The 24,052-nt window shown below is 38.2% G+C and overlaps 1 protein-coding gene across 1 annotated transcript in view; it reads left to right on the top strand.

The window, feature by feature from the left end:
* Positions 1-20,285, top strand: part of LOC140201347 (exportin-1) — a 67,651-nt gene extending 47,366 nt beyond the window's left edge. The window contains exons 19-26 of the mRNA XM_072265300.1: positions 4,931-5,114; positions 6,244-6,350; positions 10,015-10,209; positions 11,810-11,978; positions 12,070-12,204; positions 14,960-15,119; positions 15,198-15,294; positions 19,208-20,285. Of these exons, the coding sequence (XP_072121401.1) occupies positions 4,931-5,114; positions 6,244-6,350; positions 10,015-10,209; positions 11,810-11,978; positions 12,070-12,204; positions 14,960-15,119; positions 15,198-15,294; positions 19,208-19,354 (1,194 nt within the window). The 3' untranslated portion in view covers positions 19,355-20,285. The remainder of the gene's footprint in view (positions 1-4,930; positions 5,115-6,243; positions 6,351-10,014; positions 10,210-11,809; positions 11,979-12,069; positions 12,205-14,959; positions 15,120-15,197; positions 15,295-19,207) is intronic.
* Positions 20,286-24,052: the final 3,767 nt, after the last annotated feature.

Raw genomic sequence — 24,052 nt, 5'->3', positions numbered from 1 at the left:
CTGAAGGACAAGAGATATCTGATAGGACAGGATAGTGAACCATGGAAGAAAGGGAAGAAGGGCAGCCAGAAGGTGGTGATGGCATTGAGAAGAACAGAGGATGAGAGGGTAACCAGAATGGGAAATAGAAAAAAGGGAGGGGGTGGATGATTACCAGAATCTGGAAAAATTAATGCTCATGCTGTAGGTTTGGAGGCTATTCAGATCAAATATGTGTTTGTGCACCTCCAGTCTGAGTTTGGCCTCATCATGGCAGTAGAGGATCTCTAGTCTGGAAAGGCAATGAATCTAATGGAAAGGCTTCTCTTGTACATTGCTGTTCGGCAAGGATCTGTGAAAGACATTTTAACCTTGAAGTTTTTTTTTCCAAATCTTTTTATTATTATTATCCAAAATTAACAAGAGTACATCGAAGTAGGCAACGCTTACAATGTCTCAAGAAAAAAAAACATTGTTTTAAAGATTGAAAAAAATTTTGGTGACAAAAACAAGGGGAAAAAACCCTACTAAGCAAGAAAAAGTGAGGGGGGAAAAAACCCCATTAGGAGCCATGCGTCATACAAAAAGCTTCTAAAGATAAACATTTAAACCGCCAGCAAGAAAAAAAATACTAAAAATTTACAATTAGAAGAGAAAATCTATCAATTAACTCAAATGATAGTAACAAGCAAATGAACCCCATCTTTTCTCAAAATCAAACATAGGTATGAACGATACTGTTGGATACTATTACGAGTATGAATCCTTTGATGAAGGGTTCCATTGGAAGAATTTATAATTTACTATTACAATGGGACAAGCATCCTTTATTTAAGATTAAACAAGATTAGGAAAAGGAACTTAATTTGACTTTTATGATGGAAGACTGGATGCGGATTTTGAAGGTGGTTAACTCTTCTTCAATCTGTGCTAGTCATTCACTGATTCAATTTAAAATTGTACGTCGGTACTCTTTGACGAAGGAGAGATTGTCTAAAATGTTTCCTAATGTTGATAGTTATTGTGATAGATGTAAAACTGAGACAGCTACACTGACACACATGTTTTGGTCCTGTTCTATACTGGAACAGTTCTGGAAGTCAGTTTTTTCTACAATTTCTAAAGCACTCAAAATTAATTTACAACCTAACAAATTAACTGTGCTTTTTGGAATAATTCCTCAAAATATCCGCGGTATCTCTTTGTCTGACCAACATGTTATTGCATTTGTTACATTGATAGCTAGGAGGGCCATTTTGTTGAAGAGGAAGGATACATCAGCTCCCATTTTGTCACAATGGTTCTCTCAAGTGATGCTATGTCTTAGTTTGGAGAAAATTAGAAGTTGAACTTTTGAACCTAATCTTGAAGTTTTTATCAAGCCATAAATTAATTTGAAGATCATGTAGTAATAATCATACTCTGTACTAAAATTGATGTTTTGCTACATTTATTAAAAGCCTACAATACATGATGGCACAGTCAGGAAAGGATTTCTTGTAGATGTAAGCAAAATAAATAATGAATAAAGTTGCCTTTTTTGCTGTTTTCCAAAAAATATATAGCAGACAATCTTAAGTCACCAGTGTAATTGGGCATAGTACTTAATGTTAATTATACTGTCTCAGCTGCTTGAAAGACATTTGCAGAGAACATATATTTTGTGACAATCTAATCTGATTTTACAGCTGCCAGTGTTTGAAGCGGTTAGCTTTCTAAATCGAATCTTTGAAATCGGTTACACTTAACTAATATTTTAATTCTCTGAAGCTGACATGTGAGCAGCCTTCCAGAGGGTGAACCCACGAAAAAAACATCCAGCCCAGATGGGGTACCTGGCCAAGTACTAAAGACCTGTGCTGATCAACTGGTTAGAGTGTTCACTGAGATCTTTAACCTGTTCTTTCGGCAGTGTGTGGTACCAACTTGCATCAAGCAGGTTTCATTTAAGAAAAGTGTTCAAGAAAAGCATGGTGACCTGCCTCAATAACTTGTCCAGTAGCACTTAAATGCATAGTGATGAAGTGTTTTGAGACATTGGTGATGAAACATCAACTCTTGCCTGAGAAGCAAATTAGATTCACTCCAATTTGCCTACCAGAGCAACAGGTCCACAGCAGATACCATTTCATCAGCTCTTCACTCAACCCTGGAACACCTGGCCAGCAAAGATTTGTATACCAGGATGCTCTTATTGACTAACAGTTCAACATTCAATATTATCATTCTCAAAAACCTTTGGCCTCAGTACACCCTTGTGCAATTGGATCCTGGATCCATTGGGCTTTGGGCTTCTTGTGTCTTTTCCACCATTTGTTCTTTGCAGTTTTTCTTCTGTCTGTGAAGAGTAAAAATTTCAGGTTGTATATTGTGTACATTCTCAGATTAAATGGAATCATTGAACCATTGATTTCCTCATTTGTCAACCCCAGTTAGTTTGCATTGGCAACAACATCTCCTCCACGATCTCCATCAGTACCGGTGCACCACCAAGTGTTGTGTGTTTAGTCTTTACTGTTCTACTTGCTTTATGCTTACGACTGTGGCTAAGCACAGCTCCGGTGCCATATTTAAGGTTGCTGGTGACACCACTATCGTAGGCCGAATCAAAGGTAGAGGTAAATCAGGGAGATTGAATATCTGGCTGAGTGGTGTCACAACAATAACTTCTTGCTCGATGTCAGCAAGACCAAGGAACTGATTATAGACTTCAGGAGAAGGAAACCAGAGGTCCATGAGCTAGTCCTCAATCAGAGGATCAGAGGTGGAGAAGGTTAGCAACTTTAAATTTCTAGGTATTTTTATTTTGAAGGACCCGTCCTGGGTCTAGCACATAAGTGCAATTATGAATACACCTTGCAGCGCCTCTACTTTGGAGTTTGTGGAGATTCAGCATGACATATAAAACTTTGACAAACCGCTATAGATGTGTAGTGGAGAGTATACTGACTGGCTGTGGCACAGTCCGGAAAGCCCTTGAGCAGAAAATCCTACAAAAAGTATTGGATACAGCCCAGTTCATCACGGGTAAAGCCCTTCAAAACATTGAGTACACCTACATGAAACACTGTCACAGGAAAGCACCATCCATTATCAGGGGTTCCCCCATCCGGGCCATGTTGTCTTCTCACTGCTGCCAATAGGCATCGGGAAGAATGTACAGGAGCCTCAGGACTCGCCACCAAGTTCAGGAACAGTTATTACCCCTCAGCCATCAGGCTCTTGAACCAAAGGGGATAACCTCACTCAACTTCACTTGCCCTGTCATTAAAATGGTCCCACAACCAATGGGCTCACTTTCAAGGACTCTTCATCTCGCGTTCTCGATATATATTGCTTATTTATTATTATTATTACTATTATTATTATTTCTTCTTTTTGTATATGCACAGTTTGGTTGAATGCCCTAGTTGCGTGGTCTTTCATTGATTCTGGTGGTTGTTGTTCTATATATTTATTGAGTGTGCCCACAAGAAAATGAATCTCAGGGTTGTGCATGACCATAAGGCATAGGAGTAGAATTAGGCCGTTATGGCCCATCGTCAGTCCACTATTTTCCCCTCCTCAGCCCCACTCCCTAGCCTTCTCCCCATAACCTTTGATGCCATGTCCAATCAAGAATTGATCAAGCTATGCTTTAAATACACCCAGTGACCTGGACTCCACAGCTACCTGTGGTAATAAATTTCGCAAAGTCACCTCCCTTTGGCTAAAGAAGTTTCTCTGCATATCTGTTTTAAATGGATGCCTCTCTATCCTGAGACTGTGTCCTCTTGTCCTAGATTCCCTGCCATGGGGAAACATCCTTTCGACATGTACTGAATAGGTCTTTTAACACTTAAAATTTCAATGGGATCCCCCTCATCCTTCTAAATTCCAGCAAGTACAGATCTACATCTATCAAATGTTCCTCGTATTATAACCCCTTCAATTTTGGAATCATCCTTGTGAACCTCCTCTGAACCCTCTCCAATGCCAGCACATCTTTTCTTACATGAGGGGCCCTAAACTCTTCACAATACTCAAGGTGAGGCCTCACCATTGATTATAAAGCCTCAGCATCAAGTAATGTTCCTGTAATACCATGGGCTCTTAAATTGGTAAGCAGCCTTATGTGTGGCACCTTGTCAAAAGCCTTCTAAAAGTCCAAATATACAACATCTGCTGCATCCCTTTTATCTGTCCTGTGTGTAATCTCAAAGAATTCCAACAGGTTTGTCAGGCAAGATCTTACCTTTTTTTAAAAATCATGCTGGCTTGGTCCAATCTTGTCCTTTGTCACCAAGTATTCCGTAACCTCATCTTTAACAACTCCAACAGCTTCCCAACCATCCAACTTCCTGGTCTATAAGTTCCTTTCTGCGGCCTCCTTCCTTTATTAAAGAATGGAGGTGACATTTGCAATTTTCCAGTTCTCTGGCACCATGCCAGAGTCCAATGATTTTTGAAAGATCATTACTATTGCCTCCACAATCGCTACAGCTACCTCTTTCAGAACTCTAGGGTGCAGTTCATCTGGTCCCAGGTGACTTGTGTACCCTGGGGTCTTTCAGCTTTTTGAGCACCTTTTCTCTTGTAATAGTAACTGAATTCACTTCTTTCTTCACACCCTTCAACATCTGGCACACTGATAGTGTCTTCCACAGTGAAGACTGATGCAAAATACTCATTTAGTTCATCTGCCATCTCCTTGGCCCCTGTTATTTTTCTCTCTGACCTCATTTTCTGGCAGTCTTATATCCACTTGATATCCTGAGATATGTATACTTGGATAATAAAATTTACTTTGAACTTTAATATTTGCAAGAAGAAGCCACAAAATTATGTGTGAATTTGTGTCCTTGCCAACAATAAGGCACCCTAGAAGATTAGATCTCATTTACATCTGCAGAAAATCTCCACTCTATGTATACCAATATTGAAGCTAATTTATCTCTTCCTTTTACTGTAGAATGTTGACATTCTTAAGGACCCTGAGACAGTGAAACAGCTTGGAAGTATTCTGAAAACTAATGTTCGTGCGTGTAAAGCAGTTGGTCATCCATTTGTCATTCAGCTTGGTCGAATCTATCTGGATATGCTGAATGTGTACAAGTGCCTGAGTGAAAATATTTCAGCAGCAATTCAAACAAATGGTTTGTAGAATATTTGATTTGTACTTCATATTTAAAATAAGTCTCTTGCAAAGCAATCAATGCATTTGAATTAAAGCAGTTGCTTTGCAACGCAAATTGTGCGAACTTTAAAATTACTTAACTTGGAACCAGAATTTGAGCTGTAAATAGAAATTTTAAAACTGATTTGCAAACGTATACCAGCTTGGTTAACATTAATGCTATTTAAAGTCCTGTGACAAAACCCTAGTTAGAGCACACTTGTAATATTGTGTCCAATTCTGGTCACTTCATTGAAGGAAGGAGGTAAAAGTTTTAGCAGAGGAAATTTACCAGGATTCTGCTAGAAGAGCATATCTTGATAAAGGTGTATAATGAGTTTCAAGTATTTTTTTTACTGAAGAGAAAATTGTGGAGAAATTTCATAGCTCAAATAAATTCCCTGGTCAGAATGGTGTGCATCTCAGAGTTCTGAAGCTTTGTACAAAAGGAATCATGGTGCTGGCTAAGCATAAAATTAGTAACTAGTTGTTCTCAAGATGATGACACTTGTTGGTGTTGCCATAGGAATTTCAATGGAAAAATAACATTGAAGTCAGTGATGTAAGGTTTGATACAAGATACTAGTGGATGGAGGAATCTTAATGTGTTGGTTCATGAGATTCAGGTTATAGCAGCCAGTTTGGGATACAAAAATAAGTCTTGGAAGAGATTTCAGAAGGCTCTGGTGAGATTTTATTTGGAGTTGAGCTTTAATCTCCATACCTGGACTTTACACTGTTCATTTGTTAGATTGCATCCTGACATAGGACAGATAGGGGACGAGTGATGCTGAATTTTAAAAGACCAAGTTAACATCTTTAATTTCAAGATTCCAAGAAGGATTAACAGGATATAAATTGAGCAGCTTTTGTCTCTAGATAGAAAACATCAGGAACAAGGATATGGGATTGACCATTTCTGAAAGATTTCATTTTTGGGTTTGTAAGTCTTTAGATTTCTCTGTTTCAGTGGTATGTGTTACTAAACATTTTCAAGAGGTTTTTGCATATGAAAGTGCATCTGAGATTAAATATGGATCAGCCATAAATAAAGAAAAGCATACTCAGGGGATTGCAAAGAATACTATTTTACTGTCCTTGCACCATAGGTGATATGGTTACAAAACAGCCCTTAATCAGAAGTATGCGGACAGTAAAAAGGGAGACGCTGAAGCTTATTTCCGGTTGGGTGAGCAGGTCCAATGATCCACAGATGGTAAGTAGTGAATAAGTAGTAACATTTTACAGTCAAAATCTTTTCTGTAACAAAGATGAAGAATTTTCAAATGCTGTTTGTTCTGCCTTTTTGTGTTGCTGTTCTTCCTCCCTGCTCTTTCTAGCCCTCACCACCCAAGAATGATCTAATACATTTAGAGTTGTTCGTTGTGCTGTTGCTTTCAAAGTGGACCATTGTGGATTTTGAAATTAAACAATGTGTAGAGGAATAGTCTTTTTCCTATTAAAAGTTTGTACATTTTTAAAAAATTGTTGTGCTCCTGGCAATGATCTGCTTTCTTAAGCATCTTTCTCTGGTTTGTATGTCCATATGAAATCGGAGAACGACTGGGCCACTTGGCCCTCAACACTGCTCTGCCATTCATCAAGTTATGGTATTCTGCCTCATTTTTATTTTCCTGACCCATAATCATTAATTAATTCTTGCAGCATCTCATTCTTATTAATTTCTGATATTCACAACACTTATCCTTTGAGCGAAGATTTTTTTTTTGCTCTCAGCCCTTAATGGTCTAATGGCCTTTATCTCCAGTCTCCTTTAGCTGGGGAAAACGTTAAGCATCTTCCATGTTGAACCCTATAAGAACTTTATAGTTTTCAATGTTGTCACTTTAATTCTGTACGGTTCAAATGAATGAGAAGCCTTTGCAGGAACCAGTCTAGTGAATCCTTGCTGTACTCTCTTTATAATAAGTATATCCCTTTTTTAGGTAAGGAAACCAAGCCCTATGCTAACACTTCTTTATATCTTTGCAAGTTAAAAGCCAGCTGCCATTTATATTTCAGTCTCTCACACTTAAAAATTCCAATCATTTATTTTTTAACCAAAGTGGGTAATGAAATATTTGCAACACACACAAAATGCTGGAGGAACTCAGCAGGCCAGGCAGCTTCTATGGAAAGAGTACAGTTGACTGTTGCTTGGATTTCCAGCATCTGCAGATTTTCTCTAGTTCATAAAATATTTTCCCATTTTGTACTTTAACTCACTATTGTTCACACTCATTATGTCTACGTGTCTTTTTGCGCTGCTTCGACACACATTTTTACTTCACTTACTGTCATTGGAATCTTGACAAGTTTATATTTGGTTCCCCTTGGCTGAATTGTTTATATGGATTGTGAAGGGCTGGGGCTGAAGCCCAATCCCTACAAATTACAGTAGTCATTTCAAGTTAATCTAAGACTTGCACTTTCATTCCTATTTTGTGGGGGTTTTTTTGTGTTTTTTTTTAAAGGCACACCCCAGATTTCATATATTCTATCTTTGTTCAACATCATCTCATGTGGAACTTTATCCCAATGTTTATCGAAAATCCACGTACACTACTTGCAGTAATTCTCTCCTAATTGCTCTACAAGATGCATCCTTGATTGACATAACAGATTGGTCAATCACAATTGTCCTTAAAATCCCTTTGGATGCATTGTTACTAAATTCCTATATGCTTTGTTTTATTATAGATTCCTTTATTTTTTCTGTAACTGATATTTGGCTATCAGATTTGAAATTCCCAACATTTTATCTCCTTTCTTAAACACATTTGCTATCTGTTCTTTACAACAACCATTCCATAATCTTGAAGGTTTGGAAGATGATAAACATAGGACCCACTGCTTCCAAAACTGTAGAATGCAGATCACCAGGTCCTTGTAATTTATCTTTCTTTAAGGTTTCCAGCATTTCTGGGAGATTTTCTTTCGTCTGCCATGAAAACGGACCCAAAGTATTTGTTTAATTCTTCTGCCATTTCCTTTTCCCCCCACTTAAAATTCTGCCATCTCCATCTGGGACCCACATTTATATTTTGCAAAAGGGTGCTACTTTAAATGCTATTTATCTTGTACTTTCTATTAATTTGTGTGTTATTAATTGGCCTGAATTCATTGTTATTCCCTTGTATTTATCCATAACATTTTTGCCAATTTACAATCCATTGCCATTATCCCAGAGAATAACCAGCTTTGGAAGACTAAAAACGTAGGCAATAGCAACATGTCATTTGGTCCCTCAGCTCTCTACGCAATTCAGTGCCATCAGAGTTAATCGTCCACTTCAATGTCCTGATCCTGTGGTCTTTACAAATCCCTTGATCCCTTTGGAAATTAAGAAATATCTGCTAATTTACATATATTTAATGACTTGCCATGCACTGTCTTCTGTGGTATGGAATTCCACAGATCTACTATCTGAATGAGGAAATTTTCCCTGTGCTTTGTTCTGAAGGAGAGGCATGGTAGCATAGTGGTTGGCTCAACGCTTTACAGGATAGGTGACCCTGGCTCAATTCCTGCTGCTGGCTGTAAGGAGTTTGTACATGCTCCCCGTGAGCACATGGGTTTCCTCCCACAGTCCAAAGACACACCAGCTGGTAGGTTAATTGATCATTGTAAATTGTCCAGTGATTAGACTAGGATTAAATTGGGGGATTGCTGGGTTGTGTGGCCGGAAGGGTCTATTCCATAATGAATCTAAATAAAATAAAATAAAAATAAATGGAATCTCCATATCCTGAAACTGAATTCTGGTTCTGGAATCTTCACCTACCAGGAGCATCCTCTCTGTATCTAGTCTGTCTAATTTTTTGAGTTTCTACGATAAGCCCATATTCTTCTTTGCTGCAATGAATATAGGCCTAATGCTCAAGATTTATACTAACTTAAATGTGTGTAAAGAAACAATTGGATCCTGAAAATCTGAGCAAAGGTTGGGAATGGCTTTAAAAGAAATGAATGAATGGGAACGGTGAATGTGATAAAACAGACTTCGCAGTGTTTTATTGGATGACTTCTCAGTCATGCGGACTTGCCAGCTGGAGTGTATCAGTTTCAATCAGATTTTAAAGTTGAGGTTGCCTTAAAATAGTAAAATAACACAATATTGCACTGTGCACTATAGAATCAAGACTGAAGAAGCCAACTAAGGGCATCAATAAACAATAGTAGTAGTTCTGTTGAAAGCAATGTAAGATGGTGGCCAGCAGTAGAGATAAGAAAAACCCATCCATGACAAAAGAGGGGAAAATGGTATTACAGCTGTTGGAAATTGGCTGAATTTATCCTATTTTTGGTCATTTGTTTAAATTTGAGAGAGTTGTCTATAGCACTGCCTGCTGGCCAAACTCATCATATCATCTAACCCAGTGTTGCTCCACTGTGCTACCTATAGTTAAGCAGTTTAAATATAAATACTGCATTTGCATTCCCTATTACAAGTTTTTAAATACCAGCTCATAATTCTCGTAGTAATTTATTCGGTTGCTATATTAAGATTAGTTTCTTCAATCTTCCTCGTTGAGTTTGATTTTAAGGAATTTGCCAGCTTATGAATGTTGAATGTGTACCATGTGCAGGATATTTTGAAGGAATGACGAAGACTACTCTTTTACCACATGTCTTATTCTGTCTTGGTCTGCATTTCATTCTTTCTCACTCATAAAGGTACTTTGATCTGTGGCTTATTTTCCCCCTTTTTTGCCTTTTCTCCCCATCCCTCATCTCCTTCCTCCACATGCTCATGCTCTTGCTCTTGCACTTGCGCTGCCCTCCTCTTAACACTGCCTCCCGTCACTCAAAAGTTTGTCCATGTTTCTCAAACGTGGAGTTTAGTGAAATGGAATGATATTTATATTGATTTTTTACAGGTGGGTGAAAATTTTGTTCCTCCACTGCTAGATGCAGTGCTTATTGACTACCAAAGGAACGTACCAGCTGCTAGAGAACCGGAAGTACTTAGTACCATGGCAACCATTGTAAACAAACTGGGTGGACATATCACATCTGAAATTCCTCAGATATTTGACGCTGTTTTTGAATGCACTTTAAATATGATTAATAAGGTAAGATTAATGGATTATTGAGTATACACTCTGTAATTAAGTCTGTAAATATCCAGAGTCACGTGTTTTATTCTGGATGGCTCATGCCTTGGCACCAGTTGACCTCTGCTTTTGAAATTAAAATAAACTGAAATTTTACAGTGGCAATGTGCAAGTTTTAAGTTTCAGTATTTTTAGATACATTTATTTTGTTTTTATAATAGATATGGATGGTAAATACCAGCTTATTGCTCTTCTCTGTTTTCTCTTTGAAACTGATCGTGAACACTTTGCTGATCATTCTGTTAATGCTTCTCAAGTTGCACAGTATATTTTGCTCCCACCATTGTATTGGCTGGGGTGGGGCGGTTGATTTTGTTTGTTATAAACATCAATCAGTTCATTACTTTGTACTAAGTTTATGTAATGTTCTGGTATTTGCATCAGTTTTGCTGAATAACTTGATTGGAGTGGCATGACCAGATTAAGTGGGGTGAACTTAGAAACAATGGACGGGCTGCTTATGTCACGCAAAATAGCGACATTCAGGGCATCAAAATAGGTTGTCAGATGACAATTTTAGATGTTTTTGAATTGTAAGCTTTTTGGTTCCAAGATGAACTCTGCTTTCGGAAAAGTAAGTGAAAATGAGTAGAAGTTTAAAGTCTTATTTTGAAAGACTGATGCTGATTCATGATATGTAGACTTACGAGAAAAGACTGACAACTGGAAAATAGTGACTGTTAACAATTTATTAATTCATCAGTTTATTTTTTAAGACTTTGTTTATGAATTTGAAACAGGATGGACAGCCCTTTAATTCCCTTCATGATAAAGTTGTTTTTTAGCATATAGGTTTGGAAGGGTGGGGGAAAGAAATGATGGATGTTGCTTTTATCAAATCAAGTCGTTGGTTAGTCAGTTTTATAGTATGTGGTGATGGAGTATTGTAGTTCAAGGGAAAGAACCTGCCCTCCCAAAGTGGGACATAATAAAATATGGTAAATTGATCGCAGACTTCTGACTTAATTTTTATTTTATTCTTCTGAATTGGCTATGGCATTATTCATGGGGTAATTTAATTAAAGTGCCATAAAGTTACTTTGTGTTTGGTACCATGATTTCTCTACACAGTGAATTCAAATATCTTTAAATGCTTCATAGAGGCTGTTCAGCAAGATGCAAGGGTACAGTTCCTGTGAGGTAATTTTAATATTCAGAGACAGCAGCTAAAGCAGCAAATTTATCCTATGCTAGGGCTGATTCAGGGAATAAAATGCAATAAAACTGCAAAAGCAGTTAAATACTTGTAATTTTTTTTAACAAGCTTCTTGGAATTTTTCTTAATTTGAATTTATCATTTCATTAATATGAACTATTTTTCATCTTTGTGCTGAACTGTTCCCAAATTTAATCCCATGGATTTCAAGCTTCCACTGCTCTTGAATGAACAGTATCTTGGTTGCAGTGGTGTGGCTCTGGATGACATTCATCAAGCTTATTGTAAAATTATACAGCCCTAGTCATGAATTCTCATGTGCGGTCACATTTTTCTGCTGTTCACTTATGAGTTTCATTGTTCTATTCTGAGTTTGTTTTTAAATATTATTTTCTTTTACAGGACTTCGAAGAATATCCGGAACATAGAACCAATTTCTTCCTGCTCTTACAAGCTGTAAATTCACATTGTTTCCCAGCATTCTTGGCTATTCCTCCAGCACAATTTAAGCTAGTTCTAGATTCCATAATATGGGCTTTTAAACATACCATGAGAAATGTCGCTGATACAGGTTTGTTTAAAATCCATGCGTTGTAAAATTTTAATTTTTTTTTGGTAATGACCTGTAATGTTTTCTGTAATGGTAATGTTTTCTATCTCAGGTCTACAGATTCTCTACACACTTCTACAAAATGTTGCACAGGAAGAAGCAGCGGCACAAAGTTTCTATCAGACATATTTTTGTGATGTCCTACAACATATATTTTCTGTTGTCACAGATACATCTCACACTGCTGGTAAGAGTTTCAGATAAACACAAATCCTGATTTGTTTCAGTCAATTAAAAGAATTCATAATATTGGTCTAGTTTTCAGAGAAATATTGACAATTCCATGTAGATTTTAATTGTTTATGACCTTTTTTGGGTGTTGCAGTTTTTACTTAACTAGTTTTTATAGTAAAGACATTTTGATCGTTTGAATTGCAGAGACATTCACAAGATTCAGACTCTTTGATTTTGGTGGCTTACACAGGGCTTGCTATAAACAGAAGGCATTTGAACAAATGTAATAGGCCAAATTGTTGTTTGTGGCTGATGTGGATCTAATTGGTAGGGGTGTGGAACTAGTTGGAGAATGGAAAACATAGGAGAAGACTCACTACACCTTGGAAATTCAAGGCTGTCATATGTTTATGATAAAAGTTAACTTGATAAAGGATTATAATTTGAAAAAATCTGTAACTTGACATAACATGAATATTTCTAGCATTTTCATTTATCTTTGGGAAGGAAAATGATTCTTTTTTTGGACTGAAGACTCTTTTACACTCTTTTTCGTTTTCCACAGATGCTGCTTGACCTGAATGTTTACACCATTTTCTGTTTTTGCTTCTAACATCCAGACAGTCATGTAAGAATTAGAAGACATCAGGGCTGGTCATAGCTATTGCTGAGCATGTGAATCATCTAAATGCAATTAGGAAAACAATACAAGCAGATCATAATTACTTAAACTAATTAGTTTTCTATTTCTCAGTTTCAAACCAGTTCTGATGAAGAGCTCTGGACCTGAAACGTTGACTGTTTCTTATTTTGCAAATGCTACCTGCAGAGTAACTGTTGGAACTAGTTTCATGCGAGCTAGCACCCCTTCCAGTACTAAAGTGCTACTTAATATCTAAATTCCTCTAGATATTTTACCAAAGAGGTAAAATACACGTAAGATACAAGAGATCCAAGTATGATCTTCGGAAAGCCATCTCATGTGTGAAGTGACAATTCTGGACCAATCTTGAATTGCTAAGAGGTAAGAGCATTCAAGCTCTCCATGGCTGTCGACAATCCTTCAAAGTGAAACCAAGCGACATAGGTGACAAAAAGGTTTCCCTCCCAGATGTGCTCAATGCCTTCTGTGGTTAATTTGACCATCAAAGCATGGAGAAGCCATCACGAACAGCCCCCGATAATCCTGTGATTTCAGTTTCTGAGGCTGGTGTGAAAGCATCCTGCCGAGATGGGGTACTTGGCTGAGTACTAAAGAAATGCACTAATTAACTGGTTGGAGTGTTCACCGATATCACTAACCTCTTGCTTCAGCCATCTTAGGTACCCATCAGCTTCAATTATACCAGTGCTTAAGAGTATGGTAACCTGCCTCAATGAGTATTGTCCAGTAGCAGTTACATCCACAGCGAAGTGCTTTGAGGGGTTGGTGATGAAATATCAACTCTTGCCCGTGAAGTGACTTGGATCCGCTCTAATTTACTTACTGGTGGAACAGGTCAACAGCAGGCGCCATCTCATTGGCTCTTCGCTCAACCCTGGAACATCTGGACAGCGAACGTGCATACATCAAGATGCTCTTAATCAACTACAGCTTGGCATTCATTATGATCATCCCCTCAAAATGAATCAATAAGCTTCAGTACCGCCTTGTGCAATTGGATCCTCAATTTCCTCATTTGCAGACCACAGTCAGCTTGGTTGGCAACAACATCTACTCCACAATCTCCATTAACGTAGGTGCACTACAGAGCTGTGTGCTTAGTTCCCCGCTCTACTTACTGTATACTTATGACTGTGAGGCTGAGTACTGTTCAAATGCCTTATTCACATTTGCTGATGAAGCCACTGTTATTGACTGATTCAAGGGTAGTGACATCAACATATAGGATGGAGATTGAGTCATGCCGCAAAAACAACCTCTCACTCGGTGTCAGCAAGACCAAGGAACTGATGCCTTTGAACGGAAAATCCTGCAAAAGGTAGTGGATACAGCCCAGTCCATCGCAAGTGAAGTCCTCCACTCTGTTGAGCACACCTACATGGAGTGCTATCACAGGAAAGCGGCATCCATCATCAAGGGCCCACGGCACCAGTTCAGGAATAGTTATTACTCCTTGACCGTCAGGCTCTTCACTAAACTTCACTTGCCCCATCGCTGAACTGGGCTCAATTTCAAGGACTCTTCATCTCATGTTCTCTATTGCTTCTTGATTTATTATTACTTTATCTCTTTTTGTACTCGTAAAATTTTCTTTTTGCACATTTTGTTTTGTTGGGTGCAGTCTTTCATTGATTCTATTGTGATTTTTGGATTTGAGTATGCTTGCATGAAATCTGTGTTGTATATGGTGACGTATGTACTTTGCTAATAAATTTACTTTGAACTTTGAACCTTTGAATCTTTATGTGAACTGGCTGTCTTGTCTCCTACACTAGATGAACTACACTTCAGAAGTACCTAAAATGGTGTAAAGCTTTTTGTGATTCTTATCGTTGTGAAAGATCAGGTTTTTTTTAAGGATAGAAGAATATTTTTCTTATTTTTATATTATAGGGTTTTTCTGCTGGCTTGTGACATAATTTCTCCATGATACAAGTCTGGTCAGAAATGTTTGTTTTTTAATGATTGTTGACAAAGTCGTGTGGCTGTGGGTTATTTATAATGTATGTTAAAGTTAAAACAAATCAGCAACTTCTAATATATTGAATATTTGTAATGGTTTCATAATTGCTATAAAGTTATTCTTGCTTTTAATGTTTTTTAGGCTTGACAATGCATGCATCTATACTTGCATACATGTTCAACTTGGTGGAGGAAGGAAAAATATCAGTGCCCCTTAACCCAACAAATCCTGTCACTAATCATGTATTTATTCAGGATTATGTGGCTAATCTATTGAAATCTGCTTTTCCACACCTGCAAGAGTAAGTTGGTTTTAATTGTTTAAAGAAAATCTCTTTGAGCCATTTACTTCACATCTTAGTTTCCTTTTGTTGTTGCAGAGCACAGGTGAAGTTATTTGTAACAGGACTATTCAGTTTAAATCAAGACATTGCAGCCTTCAAAGAACATTTGAGAGATTTCCTTGTCCAAATCAAGGTAAAGCAGTTACATTTATGTTAGTAGTTTTTATAATGTATCAAAATTTAATTTCTAAGTATTAGGAGTTAATATAACTTGTAGTGCAACAATTAAAGTTGGATAAATCAGCTACTGCAGCGCAAACAGATTTCATGGGCAAGGAAAATTTTTTTGTTCCTTTTGTTTGACAGGTCAGCTGAATAGTCTTAATTTAGTCACTGCTTAACTATGAAGATAGTTTTGACATAGAAATTACAGCTATTTAATTACATTTTATTTGTGTTACAGTAATTTGACAAGAATAGAATTGTGAGTGTGAATGTAGTTGTCTGTTGTAGATATATTTTGTTTAACAAAACTACTTGTTCTCTCCACAATCTCCAAAACTCTGTCTGTCTGATTTTAAAGCTAGGGAGTCAGTACTGATTTGGCTTTCATGCATTCAGCTCTTGAATTACATGACCTAAACTCTTGGTAGAAAATGTCAGGTTTTTTTGTACTTCAAAACTTACACACAAGTAATTTACTTATTTAAATAGCATTTTAATTTGTAGTTGTGGAGTTGTCTTTAAACAGGCATGTTCAAGTGGAGATAGCTTATTCATTAGCAATACACTGTATACAGTGCCTTGTAAAAGTATTCAGCCCCCAACTCTTAGGTAACATAAGTGAGTATTACAATCAATGATTTTAATCAATTTAACTGAGTATTTTTATATTTGAATCATAATAGAGCCCACAGGAAAAATTACAAAGAACAAAAAATTCAGAAACAATGTCAGCAGTTCTGAAACGTTCAACCCCCTTTGCCCAGTACTAGTTGAACCACGTCTTGCAACTAGTATAGCCAGTAGACTTCTTCGAAAGTCTCTTATTGACTATGCACAACGAATGGAGTAAGAGTTCCCCATTCCTCCTTGCAAAATTGCTCAAGCTATGCCAGTTGGGGAGTGGTAGCTGACAGCAATCTTGAAGACTTGGCTTCAATTGGGTTAAGGTCAGGACTCTTCCTGGGCTACTCAAGAACAATTTTCTTCATTTGAAGTCACTCTGTGGTTGCTCTGGCAATATGCTTTGGGTTGCTATCCTGCTAAAAGACGAACTTCCCAGTTTAAGCTTTCTGACAGAGGCTAGCAGGTTTTTATCCAGGGTCTCTCTGTATTTAGCAGCATTCATCTTCCTGTCCATCCTGACCAGATTTCCAGAACCTAGTGAAAAGCATCTCCATAGTAGGATGCTACCTCCACCATACTTTACAGTAGGGATGATGTTACCTGACTGATGCATAATATTAGTTATGCTACATATACTGCTCTGTGTTGAGACTAAAAAGTTTCACTTTAGTCTCATCCGACCACAAGACCACCTTCCACGTCTTTACAGTACTTTCTAAGTGATGCTTTGCAAAGTCTTAAGAGGCAAGGATTTTTTTTTATAAAGTCAGGACTTCTTCCTTGCTAATCTTCTGTAAATACCCTTTTTTGTCAAAGGCCTTAGAGATTATGGAGCCTTGAACTTCATTGTGAGTTGCATCCACTGATTTCTGCAGCTCACTCAGGGTGACTGTTGGTGTCACAATAGCCCCTCTTATAAGTGCTGTTCTTCTCCAGCAACTAAGTTTAGAGAGGTGGCCAGACCTAGACAATGTAGCTGTGGTTTTATACTTTTCCCCACTTTTTCAAGATGGACTGTACTGAACTTCAAGAAATCAGAATCCCTTTTATCACCAGCATGTGCTGTGAAATTTGTTAGTGCCTTTGCTCACTATCTTTGAGATGGTCTTGTACCTTTCCCCAGATTTGTACTTCTCTATTTATCATTTCCCTGACTTGTCTTAAATGTTCTTTTGTCTTCATTTTGGTTTGGTCTGTTGAAAATCTATCATACTGTTGGACCTTAGAGAAAGAGGGGGTGTATATTATGAATTCACTGAGAACAGGTGTTCTGCCAATTTTCTACATCAACAAATTGGGTGAGTTCATAAGGTAATATACAGTATTGCACCTGAGGAAATTTAGTAAAGTGATTGCAAAGGGGTTGAATACTTTTTCAGCCTCTCAATTTTGGTTTTTAATTTTTAGTGAATTGTTATCAGGATTTGGGATTTTTCTTTTGATTTGACATGATGCAAAATGTTTTGTAGATTAGCTCCAAAAACATCCTACTTCAATATATTTTAAATTTAGAAAATGAAACAGAAAAATGTGAAAATAGTTGTGGGGGCTGAATACTTTTTCAAGGCACGACTTCCTCAGGTAGCATTGGAGTCTGCCATTAATATCACCCAAAGCTTCATTTATTTGCCTTAAACATCAGTATTTAGCACCTACATTTGGATGCAAACTAGAAGGATATAAATTTCATTCAACTACTCTTGTTGGCAATTATTTTTGGAGAATAGCATGGATTTTGAGGTAAGTAAAGAACAAGTAGAATGGAGGAAAAAGTAGAGTTTCTACAATGCTAGTGTTTTTCTGTGCCTTATAGAAGGCATCACCAGCTAGAACATCTATGTTGGTGGCTTTGATCTATGACATTGTTACGGGGTGACTTTGCATGCAGCACCGTTGGGAATCATCAAATCCTCCCATTTAGGACTACTACAGCTGAAATCCACAGTCACAGCCATGGGTACTTAAGTGAGCGCATCATTTTAAGGTGGTTTTAAAAATCTGTTGATACTCAATTGACAAACCTTGGGCGGCAGATCTGCAAGTACAATTGAAATGTAGAGATTTTAAACCTCACTCACTCACTCTCTCTCTCTGGACTATTTTGCTGGTGAATGTATTGTCTCTGGGAATATAGAATTGAAGACCTCAGAGCAAGATTGCTTACCAAGGGATTGCTGTGTGCTTCGCTTCATGAAATATGCCTGTCCCCACCAATTTCAGACTCAGCACTGCAGCTTGATGACTTTTACCATTTTCAACAAAGACAGGACAGCTCAGTCTTTTCAGGACAAAGGAGATGGGAGTATGCTTTATGATTAACTCATTGTGGTGCATAAACGTGGCATCTCTGTCTCAGTCCTGCTCACAGAACTGGAACACGTAGTGGTCAAATTTCATCCATTTTATTTGCCAAGGAAGTTTTCCTCCATTATCTTAGTAGTGGTGTACATTCCACTTCAGGCAGACACTGGAGGAGCTGAGCAACATAATCATCAGGCATAAAACTGTATACCTTGGTGCATTCCCTATCATTGTAGGAAATTTCAGCCAGGTTGAAGAAGTCCCTGAACAGCTACCACAACTATCACCTGTGGAATCAGAGGAGCCAACACACTTGACCACTGTTATACCACTACCGAGAATGATGCTCATCATGTCATCCCACGTCAACACTTCGGAAAGTCCAATCATCTAGCTGTAATTCTACTCTCAGCTTAGGAAACGATTGCGCCTAACGGCTATTCCTTTGCTTGCATCTTCAGAAACGGCTTTATTTCTATCTTTAGTATCCTTATTTTCTTTTTCAGGGTTCTTTTGAAGACCCTGACCTGGAGTTACATGCTGGCTTCTGTTCTTTTTGCACTACTTATTTGCTTTTCTATTTTTAATATATACTTTTTTGTAATTTATAGATTTTTATTATGTATGGCAATGTATAGCAGCAAATTTCATGACATATTCTAGTGCTATTAAACCTGCTTCTGTTAAAGAGGCTGTCAGATATGCACTCATATGGGAATAGATGAAAATGTGCATGAGCTAAGCGTTACCAGATTTCTTAAAACTGGCAGTGGATTGTAAAATGTGCCATTGCTCTGAAGCAATGATGCTTCAATGCTTAATGAAATAAGTTGGTGATTTTATATTACTCATACTGCAGCATGAAAATGTTTCAGTTAGATATGGAAGCCCATTTTTGCAAGCTTGTCCTTTTTTTAAATTTATATATATATACACAAATGTTTGTTTGCCTGCAGGAATTTGCTGGAGAAGATAGCGCTGACTTGTTCTTAGAAGAAAGAGAGGCTGCTTTACGTCAGGCCCAAGAAGAAAAACATAAACTTCAAATGTCTGTTCCTGGAATTCTTAATCCACATGAAATTCCTGAGGAAATGTATGATTGAGAAATAAGGAGTTAACCAAGTTGTGCTGTTTCTTCTGTTTAGCCACATTAATGTAGCTTTGCAGAAGATAATGCACAAGTGTCTTGACCAAAAATGATGCCAATATATGTATATTAAATCCTTTGTCACCTGATAGCTCTTTATACTTAGTATGCAATTTCTATGGAAGTTTTCTCTTGTGTAATACCTTTCCATTGTTATAAATTCAAAGTTTTGTCATCTTTGTTTAGATTTGCATGCAATTGTATGAATCAAATCACTTTTTAAAATGTGTCCCATTTTATGGTTTGGATGGGTGTGGTGGTGGAGAGAGCTGAAAAGTAGGTTTTGGTTGTGCCTCTGTTTGCAAAGTGTACAGCAGATGGAAATTATCTTCTGTAATTTATCATCAATCTCTTAATTTGGGTATGTGTTACTTTGTTGTAGCATAGCCTTTATGCAACCTAGGAATGAAAGTGATCTGTGGGTAGGTTTGGGGGTGGGGCGAGTGAATTATTCAAAGCATAGTGTCAGGCATGTCCCAGTGCTGCTTTTCAGTTGTATCTATGGGTAGTTGGAAGAAGTGGTCATACTTGACTGAACTAATGCAATTCTAGCCAGAAAGGTTTGTGGCAAGATCATGTGCACATCATCCCAGTGTAAAGCATCTTTAATGACTTGGGAACACAGTACACTTGGTTATTTTTTATGAATTTTTTTTGTCTGTATGTGCTGTCGCTTTGTCGACAACAGCTTTTTGTTTTCCTCAATGAGGAGTGTTGCTCATTTGTTGAGCCTTCATTAATTCTAAGTGAAAGTGGTTAAATATTTATCGAGTTGGCATAGGCTGCATCTTTATAAACAGCTCATGAAAATACTGATGGCTTTTGAGATTACTTGTACTAATTTACATTGTTTACCATGCTGTAGTGCTTCAAGAACACTACTTAAGAGCAAAATAAATTTGGTTTACATTTGACTTTGCCTTTTGGCGTGGTTTTATTTTGTTTTTGGTTCCTATGTTTGAATTTTTCAGAATCAGCATACAGGTGGTTTGTTAAATTTTGGTGAAAGGAAATGTGTTTCAAGTTTTATCAATGAACATTTTGTCATATTTGTCACTGTAATACATTTTCCTCTGGATGTATTTGAAACTTGAATTTACAGCTGTAATATTTTACAATGTGTTTACATCCAGGCAATTCTGGTAATTATGCACTAGCCTTCTCTCATAGAAAATAGGTGCAGGAGTAGGCCATTCAGCCCTTCGAGCCTGCACCGCCATTCAGTATGATCATGGCTGATCATCCAACTCAGAACCCTGTACCTGCCTTCTTTCCATACCCCCGATCCCTTTAGCCACAAGGGCCATCTTAATACTTGTTATTGATCTATCTTTCTATTACATTTTTCCTCACTTCTGAGCTCCTGCTAAAATGCAAAAACGATGTTCACTTCCATTAAGGTGGCCTGATGAAGGGTCTCAGCCTGAAATGTCACCTGTACTCTTTTCCATAGATACTGCCTGGCCTGCTGAGTTTCTTCAGCATTTTGTGTGTGTTTGCCTGGATTTCCAGCATCTGCAGATTTTTATTTCTTCACTTCCATTATTACTTTGATAACTATATTCTAACTACTTCTGGGATACTGAATTTTTTTTATACAGTTTGGTCTATTGTTCTGTTCTTCTAGAAGTAAACCCCAGTGTTTTACTGCTGTTTGCTTTAACTTGGGGGGGGGGAAATAACAAACATCAGGTTGGGGAGTGGCAGAGATTGTTGGAGCTATAGACTGTATATTTGTTGTGTTGGTTTTAATTTTCCAAAATTCTCCAGATTTGTGGCAGTTTTCAGTTAGATTTGAAAACCTAGTTAATTTGTTCAAAGGGGGAAGTGAAGGAAATTTGGAAGGTAAAGAAGAAAATAAAGGATAGAAAAGTCCCAGGGCATGTGGGATAACCCCAGGTTACTATGGGGAGCGAGTGAAGAAATTGCTGCACTATTGGCAATGGTCTTTGTGTATTCACTGGCAAAGGAGTGGTGCTTGAAGATTGGAGAGTGGAAAGTGTTGTTCCTTTGTTCATGAGGATAATCCTGGGAATTATAGACCAGTGAATCTTTCTTTCAGTAGTGGGCAATCTATTGGAGATGATTCTTAGAGACAGGGTTTATGAGCATTTGGAGAAGTATACTATGATTAGGGTTAGTCAGCATAGCTTTGTGAGGGGCAGTTTGTACTCAGAAACCTAGTCGAATTCTTTGAAGAAATGATGAAACAAATTGATAAAAGAGAGAAGTGGGTGTGGTATACATGCATTCAGTAAGGTGTTTTGAGGAACAGGTTAGATTGATCTTGGAGTAGGTCAAAGATTGACACACCTAAAAGGTTAAAAGTGCCTATATTCTATGAATTGGAAGTCAGTGGAAAGAATTTGAAACTGTTTCCTGCACTATTACAATGAAGCCCAATGCAAGCTTGAAGATCTGCATTTTCTGATCATGATGCAGCCTTCTGGACACAATAGTGAATTCTACAACTTAATTCTACACTTTTAAAAATATCAGATCTGACTATTTCTACTGTAAGTCAGCCATCTGTAATATTAGCCAGCATAAGGTAGGGGGAGGGGAAAGGAGTATAAGCTGACAGGTGATACATGAAGCTGGGGGAGGTGGAGGAAATAAGAAGCTGGGAGGAGATCGTTGTAAAAGGTAAAGGGCTGAAGAACAAAATTCGATAGAAAACCATGGGGGAAAGGGAAGGAAGAGGGGCATCAAAGGGAAGTGATAGGTGAGAATAGAAGAGCTGAGAGGGAAGCAAGAATGGGGAATGGAAAAATAGAAGGGAGAGAAATTACCAGATGTTGGAGAGATTGTTATATGTACTGTCAGGCTGGAGGCTACCCAATAGGAGGTGTTGCTCCCTGAAAGTGGCCTCAGTGTGATCGTAGAATAAGCCAGGGACCAACATGTTGGAATTAAAATAGGGTGGCCACTGGGAAATCTGCCTCTCGTCAATGGAATAAACGTGCTCGACACTGAGGTCCCTCAATTTACATTGGGTCTCACCAATGCAGAGGAGGCTGCAACTGGATACAGTGGATGACATTTGCAAGTGAAGTATTGCCTCACCTAGAAGGACTGCTTGAGATCTTGAGTGGTGGTGAGGGAGAACATGAAGGTACAGGTGTAACACTTGCCCTATTTGCAGGGATAAGTGCCAGGAGAGAGATCAGTGGGGAGAGACAAATGAACAAGGGAGTCACAGACCGATCCCTGTTAAAAGTGGAGAGTGGGATGATGGGAAATGTGTTTAGTGGTAGGATCTTGTTAAAGATGATGGAAGTTATGGTGAATGATGTGCTAGATGCAGAGGCTCATTGGATAGCAGGTAAAGACAAGGAACTCCATTCCTGTTTTGGCAGAGGGAAGATAGGATGAGGGTGGATGTCCAGGAAATGGAGGAGATGCAGGTGAGGGCATCATCCTTAGTAAGGTATAGAAACTTTCATTCTTCGAAGAAGGAGGACGTCTCAGATGTTATGGATGGAATGGGAAAGTCTTATCCAGAGATGCTACAGAGACAGGAACTAAGAAAAGGCAATGGCATATTTTTTTTATATAAGTGACAGTGGGAAGAGGAATAATTAAGATAATTATGAGAATCGGTAGGTTTATAAAAGATATCTGTAGACAGATTGTCTTCAGGGATCGAGAGAGATGTTAGAGATGCACCAAGTAAATGAAGGCAAAGTTGATGAAATTGAGAAGCTTAGCATGGGTACAGGAAGTGGCATCAAAGCAGTTATCAATGTAGCACAGAAAGAATTGACTACTGTCTTGAAGGCTGGAACGTGGACTGTACCCAGTAGCCATTGTAAGGCAGCCATAGCTGGAGCCAATGCAGATGCCCATAACCACATCTCAGCTTTGGAAAAAATGGAAGGAGCCAAAAGAGATTGATTCTCACAGTAATACCAAAGGAGGGTGGTGGTGGAGGAGAGTTTGTTAGGTCTGTTGTCTGGAAATAAGTGGAGATCTTTAAGTTCTTCCTATTGGGGAATAGAATTGAATAGGAACTGGACATCTATAGTAGAAAATGAGGCGATCAGGGCCAGGGAACTGAAAGTAGTTGAAGAGTTCGAGAGCATGTGAACTATCATGGTTGTAGAGGGGACGGGACTAAATCAAGGGGGATAAATTGGAGTTGATGTATGCAGACATGAGTTCAGTGAGGTAGGAACGGTCGGGGTCAACTACTATATCTGGTGCTCCTTTTGTAATCTTGTCTACATCAATGAGACCTGACGAAGATTGGAGAGTTATTTTGTCAAGCACTTTCACTCTGTCCGCAACAAGCAGGATTTCTGGTGCCACCCATTTTAATTTTACTTCCCATTCCGACGTGATGGAACATGGTCTTCTCTACTGCCACGATGAGACTACTCTCAGGGTTGGTATTGAGTTCTCTAACCTGATAATTTCTCCCCCCTTCTGTTCTCCTTCCATTCCACATTTTGGTTCCCCTCTTTTCTCTTCATCTGCCATTCATCTTCCCTTTTCTACCTATCACCTCCCAGCTTCTCTCTTCATCCCTCCTCCTTTACCTACTCACCCGCCCACCTTACCCCTCACCTGGCTTCACCTATCTGTCAGCTTGTACTCTTTCTCCTCGCCCCACCACCTTATTCTGGCTTCTTTCCCATACTTTTCCAGTCTT

This window comes from Mobula birostris, chromosome 8 (genome assembly GCF_030028105.1).
Source record: "Mobula birostris isolate sMobBir1 chromosome 8, sMobBir1.hap1, whole genome shotgun sequence".
Classification (NCBI taxonomy): Eukaryota; Metazoa; Chordata; class Chondrichthyes; order Myliobatiformes; family Myliobatidae; genus Mobula; species Mobula birostris.
Note: the sequence above shows the minus strand (reverse complement) of the source record. Positions and strands in the feature narration are given on the sequence as shown.